The 17,846-nt window shown below is 59.8% G+C and overlaps 9 protein-coding genes across 9 annotated transcripts in view; 3 read left to right on the forward strand and 6 right to left on the reverse strand.

The window, feature by feature from the left end:
* The window catches only part of GGTG_04132 (hypothetical protein), a gene marked incomplete at both ends in the record, with an annotated part of 2,343 nt that extends 1,537 nt beyond the window's left edge, over nucleotides 1-806 (reverse strand). The window contains 2 exons of the mRNA XM_009221924.1: nucleotides 119-332; nucleotides 691-806. Of these exons, the coding sequence (XP_009220188.1) occupies nucleotides 119-332; nucleotides 691-806 (330 nt within the window). The remainder of the gene's footprint in view (nucleotides 1-118; nucleotides 333-690) is intronic.
* Nucleotides 807-1,197: 391 nt separating this feature from the next.
* Nucleotides 1,198-2,130, forward strand: GGTG_04133 (hypothetical protein; the record flags this gene model as incomplete). The annotated part of the gene is made up of 3 exons (XM_009221925.1): nucleotides 1,198-1,268; nucleotides 1,414-1,861; nucleotides 1,980-2,130. 3 exons carry the CDS (start codon nucleotides 1,198-1,200, stop codon nucleotides 2,088-2,090), a joined length of 630 nt encoding a protein of 209 aa, XP_009220189.1. The 3' UTR covers nucleotides 2,091-2,130.
* Nucleotides 2,131-2,765: 635 nt separating this feature from the next.
* On the reverse strand, nucleotides 2,766-3,813 carry GGTG_04134 (hsp10-like protein). The gene is made up of 3 exons (XM_009221926.1): nucleotides 3,559-3,813; nucleotides 3,123-3,409; nucleotides 2,766-3,040 (listed from the first exon to the last, which is right to left on the reverse strand). The coding sequence occupies exons 1-3, from the start codon at nucleotides 3,559-3,561 to the stop codon at nucleotides 3,016-3,018; spliced, it is 315 nt and encodes a 104-aa protein (XP_009220190.1). The 5' UTR covers nucleotides 3,562-3,813; the 3' UTR covers nucleotides 2,766-3,015.
* Nucleotides 3,761-7,842, reverse strand: GGTG_04135 (HAL protein kinase). The gene is made up of 5 exons (XM_009221927.1): nucleotides 7,405-7,842; nucleotides 6,944-7,248; nucleotides 5,451-6,777; nucleotides 3,941-5,358; nucleotides 3,761-3,867 (listed from the first exon to the last, which is right to left on the reverse strand). The coding sequence occupies exons 1-4, from the start codon at nucleotides 7,457-7,459 to the stop codon at nucleotides 4,742-4,744; spliced, it is 2,304 nt and encodes a 767-aa protein (XP_009220191.1). The 5' UTR covers nucleotides 7,460-7,842; the 3' UTR covers nucleotides 3,761-3,867; nucleotides 3,941-4,741.
* Nucleotides 7,843-9,330: 1,488 nt separating this feature from the next.
* Nucleotides 9,331-10,278, reverse strand: GGTG_04136 (50S ribosomal protein L11). Its single transcript, XM_009221928.1, has 2 exons — nucleotides 9,998-10,278; nucleotides 9,331-9,879 (listed from the first exon to the last, which is right to left on the reverse strand). The coding sequence occupies exons 1-2, from the start codon at nucleotides 10,130-10,132 to the stop codon at nucleotides 9,544-9,546; spliced, it is 471 nt and encodes a 156-aa protein (XP_009220192.1). The 5' UTR covers nucleotides 10,133-10,278; the 3' UTR covers nucleotides 9,331-9,543.
* A 120-nt stretch (nucleotides 10,279-10,398) lies between these two features.
* Nucleotides 10,399-10,569, reverse strand: GGTG_04137 (hypothetical protein; the record flags this gene model as incomplete). The annotated part of the gene is made up of 1 exon (XM_009221929.1): nucleotides 10,399-10,569. One exon carries the CDS (start codon nucleotides 10,567-10,569, stop codon nucleotides 10,399-10,401), a length of 171 nt encoding a protein of 56 aa, XP_009220193.1.
* Nucleotides 10,459-13,108, forward strand: GGTG_04138 (survival factor 1). The gene is made up of 5 exons (XM_009221930.1): nucleotides 10,459-10,851; nucleotides 10,963-11,034; nucleotides 11,155-11,370; nucleotides 11,464-12,265; nucleotides 12,371-13,108. Exons 2-5 carry the CDS (start codon nucleotides 11,012-11,014, stop codon nucleotides 12,497-12,499), a joined length of 1,170 nt encoding a protein of 389 aa, XP_009220194.1. The 5' UTR covers nucleotides 10,459-10,851; nucleotides 10,963-11,011; the 3' UTR covers nucleotides 12,500-13,108.
* GGTG_04139 (adaptin ear-binding coat-associated protein 2) lies at nucleotides 13,076-16,016 on the reverse strand. The gene has a single exon (XM_009221931.1). The coding sequence runs from the start codon at nucleotides 15,910-15,912 to the stop codon at nucleotides 15,019-15,021; it is 894 nt and encodes a 297-aa protein (XP_009220195.1). The 5' UTR covers nucleotides 15,913-16,016; the 3' UTR covers nucleotides 13,076-15,018.
* Nucleotides 16,017-16,258: 242 nt separating this feature from the next.
* Nucleotides 16,259-17,062, forward strand: GGTG_04140 (hypothetical protein; the record flags this gene model as incomplete). Its single annotated transcript, XM_009221932.1, has 2 exons — nucleotides 16,259-16,283; nucleotides 16,584-17,062. 2 exons carry the CDS (start codon nucleotides 16,259-16,261, stop codon nucleotides 17,060-17,062), a joined length of 504 nt encoding a protein of 167 aa, XP_009220196.1.
* Nucleotides 17,063-17,846: the final 784 nt, after the last annotated feature.

Raw genomic sequence — 17,846 nt, forward strand, 5'->3', positions numbered from 1 at the left:
CGGTTTTTGGGCGGCTCCGCGCCCGGGGCCTGCTTGCCGCCGCCGCCGCCGCCGGCCGCCCCCGTCGGCACGTAGGGCTCCGGGCCGGGGATCGGGTAGGGCAGCGCCATCGGCTGACCGTAGATGTTGAAGCTGACCGACTTCTCGCCCGGCTGGACGTGGCCCGGGATGCTGCACTGGTTCTTCGCCGGCACGTCGAGGGTGCCCGCGGACCCGTCGACGAGGATCTGCGCGCAGCCCGTGTAGAACTGCGGGTCGCCCTTGTCGGCCTCGTGCAGGGCCAGCAGCTCCGGGCGGACCAGGTAGTAGCCGCCGGGCAGGCCCGAGGGCAGCTGCACCGACAGCAGGCCGTTGTTGGCCATGAGTTTCTCGGTGCACCACTGCTTGGTCGTCTCGTCGTAGCCCTCGTGCCAAATCTTGAACCAGCCGGGCCCGGCCGCGGCCGCCGAGTTCATGTCGGCCACCTGCTTGAGGTAGACGGCGCAGGGGCCCTTGTGCGACTTGTCAATGCTGCCCGGCTGCGAGTAGTCCGGGTACAGGCGCCACTCGAAGGCCAGCTTGCTGCCGCCCGGCACAGGGCACGTGTACTTTACGGCGTTCTGCCCGTCCCGCCCGCAGGCCATGTCGTTGCCCGTGATGCTGGCGATGGGGTTTGTTGCCGTGCTGCCGTCCTTGGGCATCCGGACACACGTGCCATCGCCCTGGTCGGCGCCGTTGACGAAGAGCGTGGTGAAGACGCTGTGCGCGTTGGCCGCCGTCGCGAAGGCGGCCACGAGGCCGAGTGTCGTGGTGGCGTGCGTCCTCATGATTTCTGCTCGGTGAAAGGAAAAAGGCTGATGGTGAGGACAACCGAAAAGAAAGTCTTGTTTCTGTTTTTGAAAAGAACGACGAAGCACAGCTCAGTGCGTGTATGATGAAGTGAATGTTGCTGAAAGAGTGCGTTGGAAAGATGGAAACCCTGGACAGAAAACGATCCAGAGACGAGGGGGCAGGCCCTTTTTCTATACCTGGCCACGGGCCAAGGAGTCTAGAAAGGCCAGGAAAGCCGTTGGGCAAGACGCAGGATCCTTCCGACGAGGGGCGCGGGCCTGACGTGACGCCACTGGCTCGCCAGTTGAAATGAACCGAGGGGAATGACAGGTCTGTGATCCAAAACCAAGGGAGGAGGCTAGCGGAGGAGGCGAGGGCTCTGGAGAAATGAAAGAATACCGGACTCTTGAGATCAAGGAGAGAATGGCGCGCGTGCAGGGCGACTGGAACGAGTACCGGTGAGGGTTGGGTTGGGCAAACCTCTTCAGCCAGCCCGGATGAACCAAGACCGAGACTGGTCTTTATACCAACAGGACTGGGGAACGCCTCCTCGGCCCATCGTCCACAGCCTCCAACACTTTCACGCATGGATTTCCCTCGCAGAGCGCGCTGCCGGATCGCTCCCCATTGGGTATCTAGACAGCTCAGGATGATGCGATGCCAAGACGCGAGCAACGAACAGGGCGAGCAGAACATCCCTCTGGCCCTGGAACAGCCGCAGCGGCCGACGGTGAGCGCGCACAGCGAGGCAAGGCATGCACTGACTCTCGGCCACGTCCAACCTCGCGATAGCGCCCAGGGAAGGCGGCGGCGAGCAGACCGGCCAGCCAGTCGGGTGTCTGGCACACCCTCTACGAGGCGGCGTGCTTGGTCGGGATGGGGGGCGGGGATCGAGAGCGCTGGCCGCTGGGAGGCAATCGAAAATGGAAACCTCATGCCAGCCAGCCAGCCAGCCAGCCAGCCAGCCAGCCAGCCGTGCTCAGCCCTGATCCGCCGTCAAAGCGGCTTCCTGCACAGCAGAGGCGCACGCCAGCTGCTATGCGGTAGCGCGGTTGGGCGGTATATGAGATGGGAGCGCTCTAGGGCGTGGCCGAAGCGCTTAGCTGGCGGACACGGCCTTGATGGTGCGACCCCTAGTCGGGGAGCAAAAAAAACAATCCAACCAACAGATCAGGGAACGCCGCGGTGATGATGCCCGAGCGTTGTCGACCCCTCCCGCCCGCTCCCTCGAGAGGTCGCCCGCTCGGTGGCGCGCCGCACCGCAGCCAGCTCATTTCTAATCCAACCCGAGGGGCTCGCCACAAGAGCCATCTTGGCAGCGAGGGCGCATAAGCCGTGCAGACATCCACCCCCCCAGTGACGGCAGCGGCTGGCACGAGTCCGCTCTGTAGTCCCCGAGAAGCTCGTATGCGCTTACACCGTCGTCGGGATGCAAGAGGTGGCTGCCGCAGCCCATGCAGGGCCGTCCGGGTGCCTGACTAGGCCATTGGAGGCTGAAAGAAGGCTGCGGAAGCTGGGTCACGCCCACGGCTAGGTGCAGCAGCCGCTCGGGAGCTGGCGGGCCACAAGGGACGAGTCGTCAGGGCCAACGTCCGGCGTAGACACACACCCGCGCCCGTTGTTGTCGTGAGGGTGGGGGGCTGAAACAGTGCAGAGCACAGGTTCGCGACACCTCGCCTGTGGATTGTTGGCCCGTCGAGTGGGATGTGGGCGACTTGCGCGTTGTTTGATCCCTCAACACAGCAGCAAGCCCAAACCAAGATGGGACCAGTCATCACCACTCTTCCATGGCCGCGAACCCGCCAGGGGTGGCAGCTGCGGCGCTGTGCGACTGACAAATGCGGCGGGGAAATACTCGACGGAGCGGGCGGTACGACAACCTTGGGAAACGAACAGAAAAGGGGCTAGGCACAAGGAATGGAAAGTGGAGTTGATTTTTTTTCTTGCTCTCAAAATCACAGCTCAGATGCCTCGATTCTACGTTTCAAGGGATATGTACCCTTACTAGTTTGCGAAGCACATTAGCAGCGCGAGAGATGCCGTTTCCCGCTCGACAAAGGAATTCCGTTCAGGGCGCTTTGATGTCCGTCCTTTGGTTCGGGAGAAGTCGATTTATCGAGTTTTGTCCTTAGTACAGTCATATAGTACAGTCGTTCATGGTTTCATGGGTATCTTGATATATGCGCCGGCCGGTTTGCCTGTGCTTTACTCGTTGATCTTGGCCAGGATCCTTTTTCGGGTGGGGACAAGCCGGTTAGCAGAGCAGAACCAGAAGGCGCGCGCGCGCGCGGACGGGGCGGGAAGCAGCTTACTCGCTGTCTCTGAAGAGATGGAACTCCTCCTCGCCGACCTTGACGGGAGAGCCGCCGTATTGGGGGATGAGGACGCGGTCGCCGGCAGCGACGCCCATAGGGGTACGCTTGCCGTCCTTATCCAGGCCGCCGGGGCCGACGGCGAGGACCTTGGCCTCGTTGAGCTTCTCGACGCTGGACTCGGGCAGGAAGATGCCGCTGGCCGTCTTGGCCTCGGCCTTGACACGCTGGACGAGCACGCGGTCCAGGAGCGGCACTAGGGACCTGACGGAGCGGAGAGAGGTGGCCTGCGGCGGGTTTGGATGGCTCCGTGTCAGTCATTGAGCCTCGATCAGCTGGAGGTCGGTTCCCCGAGCTTCTGGGGCAGATTGGAGGCATATCCCAAGAGCAACGCCCCTACTAAGGAGTCCAAGCTCCATGCAGAAACAAGACATACCATTGTGGTAAAGAGTCGACTGTCCAAGATACACAAACTCAAGACGGAGGTTTGGGGGTGGGAGAACGAGAGCAGGACGGATGAGTTGGTGGTCAAGGTGGGAGGAAGAGCGCTCAAAACGTAGCGAGAATTATAGACTGGGGGGTAGCTCTTCCTGATGAGGCCGATGGGGCTCTGAAGCTTCCAGAAACTCGGAACGCGAACTTTTTTTCTGCAAATTCGGTGGTCCGGGCGTCAATTCCGTCAGCCGAGCTGTGCCGGGGTCAGGAGTCTTTAACCCTAACCCGACAACCCTATTCTCTCAGCATGCTGCTCCAGTTAGTTTTGAAACCAATCCGCTGACACACATTAATACCAATGACAGCTGCAGTCTAGGACATACAGATGCCTGACCAGATTTGGGACAGAAAAGAGTTGTTCGAGTGGTTTGCAAGTCTCAGGTTTCACCCTGGTTGCCGCTTGAAGCTAGCTGGGTGATTTCTACTTCCCCAAGCCCAAGTCTAAAGTCCACATGTGAACTAGGGAGAAGTTCACCTTCCCGATCCTCTTCGTCTCAAGCCAAACGAGGATAAGAAAGGCGCAGGGAGAAAGAAAAAAAATGCAAGACTTGACTCAACAATCATCTAAATAAGCATCATTTAACCGTGGCAATTAATGCCTGGGAGGTCCCATAAGAGGGTATCCAACTCAGTACCGTGTTTTATGGCGACGATTCTAATGCCCCTGAGCCGATCAGCCTAATAAAAGTAAGTCGAGAGACTGAAAAAAAAAGGAGAAAAAGAGGAAAGAATAATCAAACACACCATCCATCCCTTTCCTACACCAAACGCTAAAACATTAATCGCTGATTCTCAGCCATGACGGGGGATGGCTCATCTTCGATCAAAGGTCGAGGAGCTCCCTTTGGATCAGCGGCAAATTGATGCGCACCGCCATCGCTGATCTGGGCCTATGGCTCGGCGCAAGGAAAAAGAGCGCGGAATATTAAAATCTTCGGTCTGTGGGTCAACGCATACCCTACCACCTAGCATGCCTCCCACCGCAGCCATCATGCCTTATGCGTCCACAGAAACGACACGATCGAAGGGCGTGGCTTGCTTCCGAGAAACGGCGGCGTCCTGTGCCACAGGTGTTTGGAGGAGTAGAGGCTGTCCTGCGCAAGCCCTCCCACGGCATCCCTCTCCTATTTCGGCGCTGTGGAAGGGATACTGGGTGGTTCCAAGACGTGAGTGTGGTCCTCAGCCGAAACAACCTGGCCCGGCCCGTCCTGTCGGCAAATGATGGTGTTTGCCACCCACGGGTCCTCAATAATCTCGGACATCTTGGCTCGCTCCTTGGGGTCGAGCGCCAACATGCGACTGACCACGTGGCGGCTCTCTCGGGGAAGTAGCCGCAGTATCCTCCAGGGGCCCCTGATGATCTCCCGCCTCTCTGGCGCCGCCCCATCGCCCTGCCCTTGCTGTGGCTGCTGTTGTGCTGGCGAGGGCTGGTTTGCCGCCCTGTCAACTGCGGTCTTGTTGTTTTCGCCCTGGACGAAAATGTCTCTGTGCGGGGTATCGCTCAGATCCGTCGTGGACTTTGCGGCCGGGAGCACCAGTTTCTTTGGGTCATGGCCCGGGGTTGGATCGGTCGCGAAGAGCTTGAAGGAGTTGTCCGTCATCCGCGGCAGTTTCCACGGGAATCGACGGAGCGTCATACAGCAGTATATGATAGCCAATGACCAGATATCGACCGCTGCAGGGTCGTACCTCCGTTCATCGTAGACCTCGGGTGCTAGGTACGGATCGGAGCCGACGATGCCTAGAGCCGGAGGCAGAGAATCAGCGTTCGTTCTAGCTCGAGTAACATTTGCTGACCGCTTGGGCGCGGGGTTACGCATACAATGTGCTTACCTTTGGCGAGATTGATCCCATTCTCGAAGGGATATTTGAATACGTGGGCGCTGCCAAAGTCGATGATCTTCATGATGCCGTGCTCACTGACAACCACGTTGTCGAGCTTGAGATCGCGGTGCGAAAGCCCCATGCTGTGCAGGTACGTGACGCCGCTCAGAATCTGGAGGAACGAGCAGGTGACCTCTTCGCGCGACATCTTGCCAGTCATGACAATGGCGAAAAGGTCGTACGGCGCGTACTCCATCACCTCATACCACTTGCCCTTCTCCTGGACTATATCGAGCGTCTCGATGATGTTTCCGTGGTGAAGCGACGAGCCGATGCAGTATTCGGCCGTTAGTTTCTTGACGTACTCCTTCTCCGTCTCGTACGTGTGGCGCGGGCGGAATTCCTTGACCGCGAACACCGTGTTGTCCTCCCCCCGCCTCATTAGTCTGACCGATCCGCCGGCGCCCGACCCGAGAACCTTGCCGAGCTTCCCATATTTGGATGAGAGGCCATGGTCGCTGCCAAACGGGACCTGCGCAGGCGACCTGGAAGCTGAGGCGACCCTGTTGGTGGACTTGACCGAGGGCGATGGTGACGTAGAGCGCTGGACCTTGTTCTGGCCCACTTTGAAGAAGCGCTTGAGGTCTGCCATCGAGCCCGGTCTGCTGTTGATTGTCGGTGCAGAACTAGGTTCTCGGTGGAGGTCGGTGTTCTTGCTGCCAAAGAAGCCGGAGCTGCGCTTGTCCGGAGAGCCTCGGAGACTTGCGGAGGAGGATGCCGTGGACCCCAGCTTCTTCTTGCTGAGGGAGAATTGGAAGCGCGGCTCAATGTTTTTCTGCTGGGGCCGCCTATGGGCCGCGTAGGGGTCGTTTGCGTCGCCGTCGGGAGTGAAAGGGCGGGAATACAGCTGCGAGGCCGCAAGACGAGAGGGGCTTGACTCCCTCGAGGCCGGGAGGCTCCCAGGCCCGGCGGAGAACATGCCCTTGCGATGCCCGCCGACCCTGCTCGGGGCTTCCTTCTCTTGTGACGACCGTGGGCGCCGGGGGATATCTTCGGTGGACGATTGTGGCTCGGGGCGCAGGCTCGGGTGGGCAGAGGCGGGAGGAGAGGACTCCTGGGTCGAGTCTTGAGGTGTGATGAGGTCGTGTCGGCTTGAGGACTTGGGCTCCTTTTGCCGCCTGGCCTCGGCGTCCGTCTGGCCGGTGGCGGCGGGCGTGAGGGGAGGGGACTGCATTTCGGGGGCCCTTGGACTCGGCAGGGGAGATTGGGGCGGTCCTGCAGTGCTGCGGGTGTTCTGTCGGCTGGCGATTCTCGATTCGTCGTCATGGGAAACAGTCTGGAAGGGGAGGATTCGTCCATGTCAGCACGATCCGTCTGTCGGTCAGGGCGCCGCCAGTGCCCTGCTTGGGCTGCTTCCCTGTTTGCCTGCCTAGGGGCGGGCTCGGCGCACCAGGCCACAGAGAGAAACAGGAGATAGGATTGGGGGAAGGAGAGCGACGGACCCTCGAGGCTGGCAACGAAACTGGCTGGAAAGAAAATATGTTCATGCGGCGGTCGTGGAGGTGGGAGCCCTGCAGCGACTGAGCAAGGGCGCTGAGCTGGGTGGGAGTGACCTCGGCGGGATCGCCTAGCGCTTTCGCTGCACTCGCTACGGGCTCGGCAGAGAAAGCAGTCGCCCCAGCTGGGTTCTCGGCGGCGGGTAGCTGAGGGCCGATTTCCTCGACGACAGATCGAAAACGCACGGCCTGCGCCGGGGTCTCTTCTGGTGGTGCTTGGGACTCTGGGGAAAGCTGCGCATCACTAGGCTCTGATGTTGCGGGCGGGTGAGGAAGCGTGAGCAAGGGATTCGAGCGCATCGGCCGAGGACGGCCATGTGAGATGTGGTGAGGCCCAAGATCGAGACCAGAGCCAAAGGACCAGAGTGGGGAGGTGGCAGGGGAAGGAGGGCCTTGCGGTATCATACCTGAGCCAGCGCCCGCGGATGGGCCGGAGGGATTGGCGCCAGGGAGGCTCGCCATGTTGAGCGGAGGTTGCGACGTTGTAACGATTTCGGGTAAGGCTGCGCCCAGACGAGGGCAAGCAGAGAGAAAAGAATGCCCGATCAGGGCGAAAGGAGGCGGGTGTTTCGGAAACGGAACAGGAACAGGCGAGGAAAAATACTTGGAAGAGCTTGACAGTGAGTAATGACCGCACTTCGGCTTGGGAACAAGTCAAGGGCCAAGCTCCAGCCCACTGCCCGCCCACTCACACCAGACGGGCAGGCCGTCCCGCGCAGCAGCAGAGAACCAGCGCCAGGAAGGCAGCAGTCTCGGTGGTGGGGCTGAGAATTGGCCTGGTCCACGTAGGCTGCCATGGCCGGCTTAGGTAACCCCGAGGGAGGATAGCCGCAGCCCCATCAGCTATGCTCCCTTGTTTGCACGTTTACAGTACCCGTCTTGGGGCTGCAATGACCCAGGAAAAGGCCGGGCTATCTGCGCCCTCGCACCTTTCTCTCCAGGGCTGAACATGGCTATTGGCCACCGGCCCTCTCGATGGACGGTGCTCTGCTGGCCACCAGCTTCCAAATTTCGATCTGATACTGCGCCCGGGGTCATGCGCCCCTGTCTCGATCCGTTCCAGGCCTGCTGAGACGTGCGACTGCGCCAGAGACAAGCTGAATCGGGCTGTCCGCACGGCTTGCCGACCGACAGTGTTTCTCGGTTTCTCGAAGAATTCTGTGCCATTTTTAAACTCGCCACGCGTCGCCAATTTGACAACCGTTGGGTTGCGGTGTGAGGGGTTACGCAATCGAACATTACAACCGCCCCGTCTGGGCAATGTATGCGATACCAAGTATCTGTACCAAGGTATTTACCTCCCGTCGATACAAACAAACATCAGAAGAGTGTCCACCCAAATCCTCACTCGCAGCGCGCCAGGCTACATTCCCGTCCGCCCATCGGATCATCGTTGCCCCGGCTGCCACAAGGTGTCAGTGAAGCCAACCGTCGGCGGGCGCGGGGTTTGCCTGTTGCGTTATCTGGCCAGGGGTCAAGGGTCGGATTCTTTGAGATGGAAACCCCCACTCTTCGTCCTGCATGGTAGCGCGTGCGTTGGCGTTGCGTGTTTGTCTTGTATCCAGATTACAACCTCGGCCATCGTCAAACCACGACCTCATAGGTATTACATCCGATGGTCTCAACCTCCTGCCGGTTGACCCTGCTAGGCCGCTATTGCGAAGTGGTTTGGGACCGGCCAAGGGAAATGGCGCCCGTGCAGAGCCTGCTCCGGGCACCTCCCTGGGTACCGGTAGGTAGGGAGCTAACAGGACTGCATCCGGAGCCCTGAACCTTGATATGCGGCTGGCTAGGAAGGCTGGTGTGAACATGCGCGCACGCAGCAATCCCACCTTATGCACATGTAACCTTAGCCCAAAAACTCGTGGGCTCATCTTCTGATGACGTCTAACATGCACGCCAGCCTCTAGTAGCCACACACGGCCGGCCGGCACCTGTTCATATGCAACCCGTAAGCCATGATTACTTGCACGCAAGTCCCTCTGCTGTGTCTATTACGTCAAACTGTTGTACAAGCCCATCTGTGCCTGGCGCGGGGTGTCGCTCGGCTTCATGCAAGCAGTCTTGCGTTGGGATTGGGTGTTTCTGTCAGGCGAGGAGGGGCAGGAAAAGGCCCGAAGGGTTGTGTCCCCGATAAATGCAACCATGATCGAACACGCTACTGTCCGGAATCGACGGCCGCGGTTCGTTGGGACACGAGCCGCTGGGCAAAGCCAGGTTCAAATCGGGGGGTAGGCTCCATAACCTGGTACATCCCCGGCCGGTGTCGGCGTGTAAGTCACTTGGGCTGATAGGTAGAGAGACTGCTGCCGCTGAAAAAAAAAAAAAAGGCAGTATTCCTGGATTGGAATCAAAGTAGCCACGTCTCTGTCGTATGGTAAAGCGGACAAGTAAGAGGGGTTCCTTTGTTCGTTTTTTTCTATTGTTTCTTTCAAATCGTCGATGGCAAAAAGTGCACTGTAGTACAATCGCGTTTGCCCACAAGGCGTATGTCGATACGCCCTGGCCCATGATTGAAGCATCACCCATCAGCGAGCGCGCCGCGGCTATGCCACAACGTCTATCCCGACCGATTTCGCCTGGTAGATGATCGACCTACATAGGCCTTCCAACGGCAAGCCAGAAAGTCGGAGTTCAGACTGCTTGATCTTGGCAATCTCATAGACGTGCTTCAGCGATACGGTTCCGACAACCTCCTTGCCCGGATTGCTGGCTCCTTTTCTCCTTCCCTTCTTGCCCGCCGGCACCTGCGCGGCGTTGAGCAGCAGCCAAGACGTCTGTGGCGTGCGCACGTCAAAGTGAAATGTCCGGTCGGGGCGGACTGTGATCATGACCGGCGTCGGGGTGCCGGTGACTATATGTGCTGTCCTGGCATTGAACTCCTACAGAGTTTGGTTTCCGACGACGCGAGTCCGTTAGCCGTCTGGATCACTGCGTGGTCCGGGAGCGCACACAGCTCATGTCCCTGCCGACATGGTGCAATGCCTCGGCACGGCGTACCTTGCAAAAGTCCATAGATTTCACTCCCTTGCTTCCAAGCGCAGGACCAACTGGTGGCTGCGGACTCGCCTGGCCAGCCCCGACGATGAGCTTGACGATCTGATCCACCGCACCGGTGGCGCGCGCCTTCGACATTGCGCCCAGCCGCCGAGTCTGGGGTGTAGCCGGGTTAGCTGAAGGGAATACCGCCGAATTCGGCCAAGGTACCGGTGCCAGCGACTTGGTCGGGGTCGCCGTTGCTACTGCTGGGTCGGTTGTAGTGGCTTGAGTTTGCGGCTGTGGGGCAATCGGTTGTCTGAGCGGACAGCCACAGAAAAAGCAGCAGAAAAAAAAAACCGTCTCATCAGCCACACCCAGCCCACAGAGGCGGTTCGCGAGTGCCGGGATCTGTGCCAACCTTGTCAGCGGCTTGGGCCATGTGTGATCTGGGGATCCCTCCACTCAATTTGCAGCCCTGCAGCGACGCGTCCGGTGTGCTGGGGCCTTGCAGCAGCTGGGTAGCAGTGACGTCCACCAAGCCACAGGGGAGCCGATAACCACACATTCAGCTTGCAGGTGGAACCCTTCGCCATCGGGTGACCTCTGCCGCCGCCCAACGTTCCCAACTCCGACAGGAACCGGTACGTACCTGTTGCGTTGTAACGGGGAAAGCGGTGAGCTCCAGAAATTCGGCCCAAGACCATCCATCACTTTCGACCGTCTCTAGCCTCACCCTCGTCCCTCATATCCCCCACCGCCGGGCACAGAAGACGTCGCCTTCTTTTGCGAGAAACTCTGTGCTGCGCCGTGTGCTTTTGGCATTGTTGCAGGGAGATAATCAAGGTCGGGCTATTGTCTCCGTTGAAACCCCGCAGGTAAGTTGTATCTACACCCGCTGCCCAAGAACGGGCTGGTGTCCCTCGACAGCATACGGCGTCGCATATGTCGATGCTATGGTCTCTTCAAATTTTCTAAGACTTTGGCAGTACCAGAGACTGTCGCCGAATAGAACGTACACACACTCAACAACTCAACATGTTCAACTGGGCCAAGCAACAGTAAGCAGCACTCCTCGCCCGAGCTCGCCACAACCGGCATGCCATCCCACGTATCGATGTCCGCCGACCCAAACAACGGCCGTCCAAGGCCCTGAGCTGACACGCGCCCCTATCGCTCAGACTGGCCAACGTTGCCGGCACTCAGGAGCCCATCTATGGGCCGAGTGCGATAAAGTCGGTTGCCGAGGAGGCCAAGACCACGCCTTACACGGAGCTTACACGTGAAGACCTGAAATGGAAGGCCATGGAGTCGACCTGCGTTGAGACGCAGAGTTTCTACCTGGTCGCAGACAGTGGCCAGCTTGCGTTCTGCCAAGTAATCTATAGCAACGTTGCGTAAGGACCCTCCTCACAGCGCCTTCTGCCTGTCCGTCGGGCTGGCTGGTGCCGACATACCTTGCTTCTGCCCTGCTGACCCGTTAAATCCAGCGGCATCCGCACTACATGCCAGTTCAACACCAAGGTCTTCAACCTAGACGGCACCGAGCCTCACCTGTGGTGCTCGACGCCCCTAAGCGAGCACTTCTTCAGCGAGGACATGACGGGCTTCTTTGCGAACGACTGCGCCCTCGAGCTGTCCGAGGAGGGCGACTGCTACATCATCAAGTCGATGACGGACGAGCGCGCCATCGTCAACCTCAAGGTGACAAGGTCGGCCCCGGGCTTCCACGCCGGCAAGACGGGCAACACCCTGTTCGGAACCGACCTCGCCAATCCCTGGGGTAGCATGCGCCACGCCTTCTGGCCCAGATGCGAGGTTGAAGGTACCATCACTACGGCCGACGGGCCTATAGACATGAAGGGGCTTGGCCTTTTTATCCACGCTCTCCAGGGCATGAAGCCGCACCACGCCGCCGCCGGCTGGAACTTTGCGAGCTTTCATGGCAAGAGCCACTCGGCCGTCCTGATGGAGTACACGACGCCGCCTTCGTACGGCTGCACTACGGTTAGCGTTGGCGGCATCGCGCGCAACGGCGACATCGTGGTCGCGGGCTGCTCCAGCCACGCCGAGCACGTCACGACTAAGGGCGACTCGGAGAATGACTGGAAGGAGCCGGCAAAGGTCAAACTCACGTGGTCCGGGGTCGGTAAAGACCAGAAGCCTGTCGAGGCTGTTCTCGAGGGCGATTACGAGGACCGCCTGGACCGTATCGACGTCATGGCCGAGGTCCCTGGGTTCGTCAAGAAGTTTGTTGGCGCCGCCGTCGGAACCAAGCCATACATCTACCAGGTAAGTCAGGCTCCCACGCTAGAAGTCTCGGGACTGCTCCGTGCGCCATGCATGCCCCAAAGGGCGCGGTAATTAGTGTATTATTTGTGCTGACCTCCACCATAGTACTTGCCACGCAAGACGCCCCTGAGCCTAAAACTCAAGATTGGAGATGAACCCGAAATAACGGAAACAGGTGTTGTTTTCTGCGAGGCAACATTTATCACGGAATCGGAGCCAGTGGCCGAGAACTGATGGGATTATCGGCGCTATGTGTTGTTCGGCTACATACCTTTGTTCGCTATTTTTGGGTACCAATGATTCTTTGGCCCTTATTAGTAGACAGATTTTCAGGCTCTGGGGTTGATAAACGGCGTTGGATGTTTGCAGGATAAATGAGCTTTTACTCACTGTATCAGGGATTCAGTTGGCATTCCTTGGGATGATGCAGTGCCACAAAGGGCACCATATATCGCAAGCGTCGACCACAAGATGGCAGATAATACTGGCAATCGGTGCGAAACTCATAGTTTGCTCTGGGGCCAATCAGACTGACGCCGAGGGCATGTTGAGCAGTGGCCCGATGAGCATGTTCAAAGTATTGCGTTCTCATCTTGTCTCACTGCGAGTGTCTGTTTGGTAGGAATGGTGCTTTGTCCCTGACCAGCAAGGGAGAAATCCTGCTTGCGGGCGCTGTACGAGGCTATTTGGAGCATAATGGTTAAACGAACTGCATAGGACAAGTTCGCCCGGATCGGGACACAGATGTCTTGGGCGTGATATCGCACGCCAAAGGGTCGGATTAGAAAGGGATATGGGGCGTTTACGGTACCGGCGTATAATGTCACCTCTGGTCATATTGGCAAATTTGCTTGAAATTTCCTGTGCTTCTATTTCCTTCCGCTTTTCTTTGTCCGTCGCGACATTAAGACATTCGGTGGCGAACGAGCTAGTGCCTCGGAGCACCGCGGCCGAGTCCGGCCAAACCACCTCCTCGGCTCTTTGCCCATAAGCTCCATGGATGGATATCCCCACCCGCTCCCTTTCATCGATGTGTCTAATATATCAACATAACGGGTGAGCGCCCCAGATACAAACCCGCCCCTCGCCTCTTCCCCCGATCGATCTGCAAGGCCAGCATATTGTGCTCTCGTCTCCCCGCCCTTGCCCACAGCGACCAGCAGCCCTCGCGGCACACCAGCGAAACCACCCAGCACCCAGTAATAAACTCGACCGCGATACCACATCCCATCATGGCTACCAACAAAGGCGCCCAGCCCGCGGGGTCACTTCCCTCACGGGCGCCGGGACGCCAAACCCCTCCTCCCAAGGATGGCTCCTCTCAGGCCCGCCCATCCAACCCCCGCCCCGTCGACCCGACACTTCCTCCCCCTTTCGCCCCGCCACCGCCGCCGCCGCTGCCGGCAGTCACGTATGCCCTCCACGGGCTCTCGTCGTTGTCGTCGTCCCACCTCGGACAGCAGCAGCAGCAGCAGCAGCACCAGCACCCCGAGCAGGCGTACCTCGCGTGCGCGCTCAGGCGGCAGGACGACCGCGCCATGGGGCTGTTCCAGAGCCTGCGGCAGGTCGAGGAGCGCCTCCTCGCCATACAGCCGGCCGCTCCCGCCGCCCCCGCCGCCGAGGACCCCGGCAGCGGCGGCGGCGGCGGCGGCGGCGGAGGCGAGGGGCGCGGGTCCGACCGTCGCAGGCTGCGCAAGGAGGCTGCGCTGCTGCGGCGCAGGCTCGCCGAGGCGGAACAGCAGGGGCGCCTGATCCTCCTGCGGCTCGGCGACCTCCACGTCGAGCAGCAGCAGCAACAGCAGCAACAGCAGCAACAACGGCAGCAACAACGGCAGCAACAACGGCAGCGGGTCATGGTGGCTCCGGTGTTGCCTGTGGTGTACAGCCAGCCCTTCTGGGGCGCCGGCGCCGGCTGCGCGGCCGAGTCCGACGCGCCGCTGTGGAGGGGCCACGGGGGCGCGGGCCCGCGGGCGGCTCCCGGGCGGTGGGTTCAGGCGGAGGAGGCGGCCCAGGCGCCGCTTGTTCCGAGTGTGGCATGTCCGCCCGAGGCCCCGCTTCTGAGCCCCTTATCACCCGTCTTTGAGCCTAGAGTGAAGTTCTCCGCGGTCAGTTCTTGGGAGCGCGGCGGCCTGGGGGATTTCAAATCAGCGGAAGGGGAACAGGTGCGGGAGGGCATTGATCCCCTGTGTCGAGCAGGCGTTCAACGGCAAGACGACCAGGCGAGGTCAGAAAAACCCATCTGCCAGGATGCCGTGATGACATGCGACGAAAAAGGGCGCGACGGCGAAAGAGGACAAGGCAGTCGCCGCCATCACAAGAACCGACTCTCGGGTTTGGACACTTGCATCAAACGTCCAAGCAGCCCCTTTTTGCGCATCTGGAGCGGGCGCAGGTGCGGAGGTCGCAGCGTATCGATGGACACCTTTAGTCTGTACTACTGTCCCAAGCCGCGAGACAAACGCATGAGCCTCCCGTCCCTTAAATCTGTCTGGCACGGAGAAGCCCGACCACTATGGGAGATGGCTACGGGTGCGGGCTAGGCGGCCAACCAATTGGGGATTGGGGTCAGGAGGGGTTAGGGCGCGTTAGTGAACCTCGGATGGAGGGAGAGCTCAGGCAAGTGATCCTAGAAGCGAATATATTTGGGTATAGGCGAGCATAAATGCAGCCGCAGAGCCCAATGTACTCGTGACACATCTTTGTGTGCTATTTCGACAGGGCGACTTTTTATGTCCGTTTCTCGATTCCCCCATTCATGCAAACTCCCCAAACTGCCCGTCGTCAAAGCCGAGGTCGGCCGCCGCCTTTTTTTGTGAGGCGTTGCTGGCCGTCCTGGCGTGTGACCTAGAGCTCGGAGCACTCGGAGGGGGAGGGAGTGAGAAGCCGCCGGCGCTGGGCGCGGCCGAGGGCGGCGGTGCCAGGGCAAAGGAGCCGAGCGGGGCCGAGGGCTGCTCCTCCTGCTGCTGGGTGCGGGCGCGGCCGCCGAACTTGGTGCTGCTCAGGTTGACCGTGATGGTCTGGCCCTCCTTCAGGCTCCAGTCGCGCTTGACCTCGGGCTTGGCGTCCTCGGCGGCGGCGGCGGGGCCGGGGCGGGGCTCCTGCTCGAGGCCCAGGGCGCGGCGGGCCTCCTGCAGGGCGACGCCAAAGTCGAAGGACTCGCTCCGCTCCTCGAAGCCGATGCCCAGGACGGCCCTGCGGCCCGAGTCGTCCTGGACGCGCAGGGCGAAGAAGCGCGAGCTGTCGAGGGCGGGCTCGACGACGGCGGCCGACGTGTAGGGGGCGGCGGCGAAGAGCTGGCCCGAGGCCGGGTCCTCGAGCACCACGTCCGTCTTGACGCGGTCCTCGGCGCCGCCGGGCTGGGGCACGGCCGTCTCGATGGCGCGCAGGCGGGCGGTGAAGATGTGGCGCTTGGGGTCCTCTGTCCAGGTCGCGGCCGTGTAGCCCTTGGTGGAGGCCAGGGGCGGTATGTTGTAGACGTGCACGGCGGGCGCGATGAAGAGCACGCGCTGGATGGCGTCGGCCGGCAGCTGGCGGCCCGTCGCCGGGTCTATCGTCTCCATGGTGTGGGTTGTGGTGGTGCGCCCTCTGGCGGGGTCTCTGGTCATTGAGCGGTGCTGCCTACTTGGGTAGTCATCCACGAAAAACATGCGTCCCACGTGGATTAGCCGCTGCAGCTCAAGCCCGCTTCACCCCCGCTCAAGTGTTGCTCTGGGATTCAACCACCTCCAACCACTTTTTCGGGAAAAATGCCTTGACACCGGCGCGCCACACAAAGGCCCAGCCACAGAGTAGCCAGGGCCAGATAGCCGTGCACCCCGGAGGCCTTATCGGCACGTAAGCGCGGGCCAAGGCCTGTTTACTAAAACAGCCGCATTGCAACCTCTGCCAGCCGTTGTTCGAATCGAGAAAATACCCTAAGTGGTGCTTTGCGACGTTCATTCCGCGGCCTAAACAGTGCTAGGCCTCGGACACATCATTATTGCAGGACCTATCATGATGGCAAGAGGTAGTGTCGCTTGTCAGCTGGGGGTTTGCCTCACCCCAGGCGGCCACGGGACTTTGTTGCCTACATGAATCTGCACATCTGCACAATCGCCCAACTTGTCAAGACTTTGCCTTCTTCTCACCTTCCTCCCTAGGTTGAGATTCGTGTTTTTTTCCCTCGGACTTTTTCTTTCCTTCGCACTTTCTAAAACAAGCCTCCCCCCCCCAAAAAAAAAAAAAAAGCCTCGCTCCCACGCCACGCGATCGACCCATTTCTGGAGTTACGCCATGGAGTCCTTCTAGGGAACAAAGATCGCTTACAAGCCTTTGGAAGGCAACGAGATCCGCCTGGTCAAGCTGAAGCCGGCACAGTGTGCGGTTGGCGGACGCGACAATATGATTGAAGTCGAGCTATTCTATGCACCCCTGGACGGTACCACAAAATTCGATGCCCTTTCGTACGTTTGGGGCGATGCCGCCAAAACCCGGGACATTTTCGTCGACGGCGAAAGGTTCCCTGTAACGCTCAATCTATGGAACGCGCTGCACCATATCCTCGCACGCCCTGGCACTACATTATTCGGCGGTGAGGAGAGTGTATGCAGGTCTCCGCACAAGGAGGGTTCAAGCGCAACCGAGGAGGGCTCAGGCGAAACCTGGCTCGCTGTCACCACGTCGTTATGGATAGACGCCATCTGCATCAACCAATCATCCTTGACGGAACGGTCCGAGCAGGTCCCGCGTATGGACGACATCTATTCGAAAGCGTCGAAGGTTATCTATCGTATGGCCGCAAATTTCCATGCCACATGAGCGAGAGTACAAAGAGGACATTATCACAGCCGAGTGGATTGCCACCCTTGCACAAATGAGGTGGACGAAGAGACGTATGGCCGGATACCTAAATTCGGCCGAGGATGGCCCGGACAAGACCTTGGTCGAAGCGCTCCCGATTGAGCGCCCGGGGACCATATCCATTCTTATCCATGCCAACAAGCTGTTCATGTCGGTCTGGGCACACTCTAGGCGGCTATGGACTACCCAAGAAGTTGTGCTAGCAAGCGCTGACCCATTGGTCTTGCTGGGGTTTCGGGATGTTAATATCTTCCATCTCGACGCCTTCCGGGTTCAACTCAGCAACCTGTGCCTTCAACCAAATTATTACGATAAACTTCCTAGGGGTGTGGCGGCAGGCTTTAGCTACAAACACCTGTCGAATACTCTCATGACTCGGTTTGTTTTTGAGTGGGAGTTGTTGAAAGACGACATCCCGGACGCTCAGGAAGCCGATCAGATTCAGCAAACCGACCGAAATCTCCAACGCTTTGCGACCCGGCTATCCCGCATGCTCCAGCGCTTTTGTGCGATGCGGCTGTCGCACAACCCGCGGGATCGCATTTACAGCATGTTGGGCATGGCGAAACTCCCCGTGCCGCCGCCGCCTAACCTCCGACCGGACTATAAATGCCCTTTTGCCGAGGTTGCGTTTAGCTACTCCAAGTTTCTCGTTAGCTACAGCGGCCACCTTGGGCTTTTGGGGTTCGGCACCAGCTCTTTGGGGGGGGGGGGGGGGGGGGGGGGTCCTCCGGTCGGTCGG

Source organism: Gaeumannomyces tritici, assembly GCF_000145635.1.
Source record: "Gaeumannomyces tritici R3-111a-1 unplaced genomic scaffold supercont2.2, whole genome shotgun sequence".
Taxonomy (NCBI): domain Eukaryota; kingdom Fungi; phylum Ascomycota; class Sordariomycetes; order Magnaporthales; family Magnaporthaceae; genus Gaeumannomyces; species Gaeumannomyces tritici.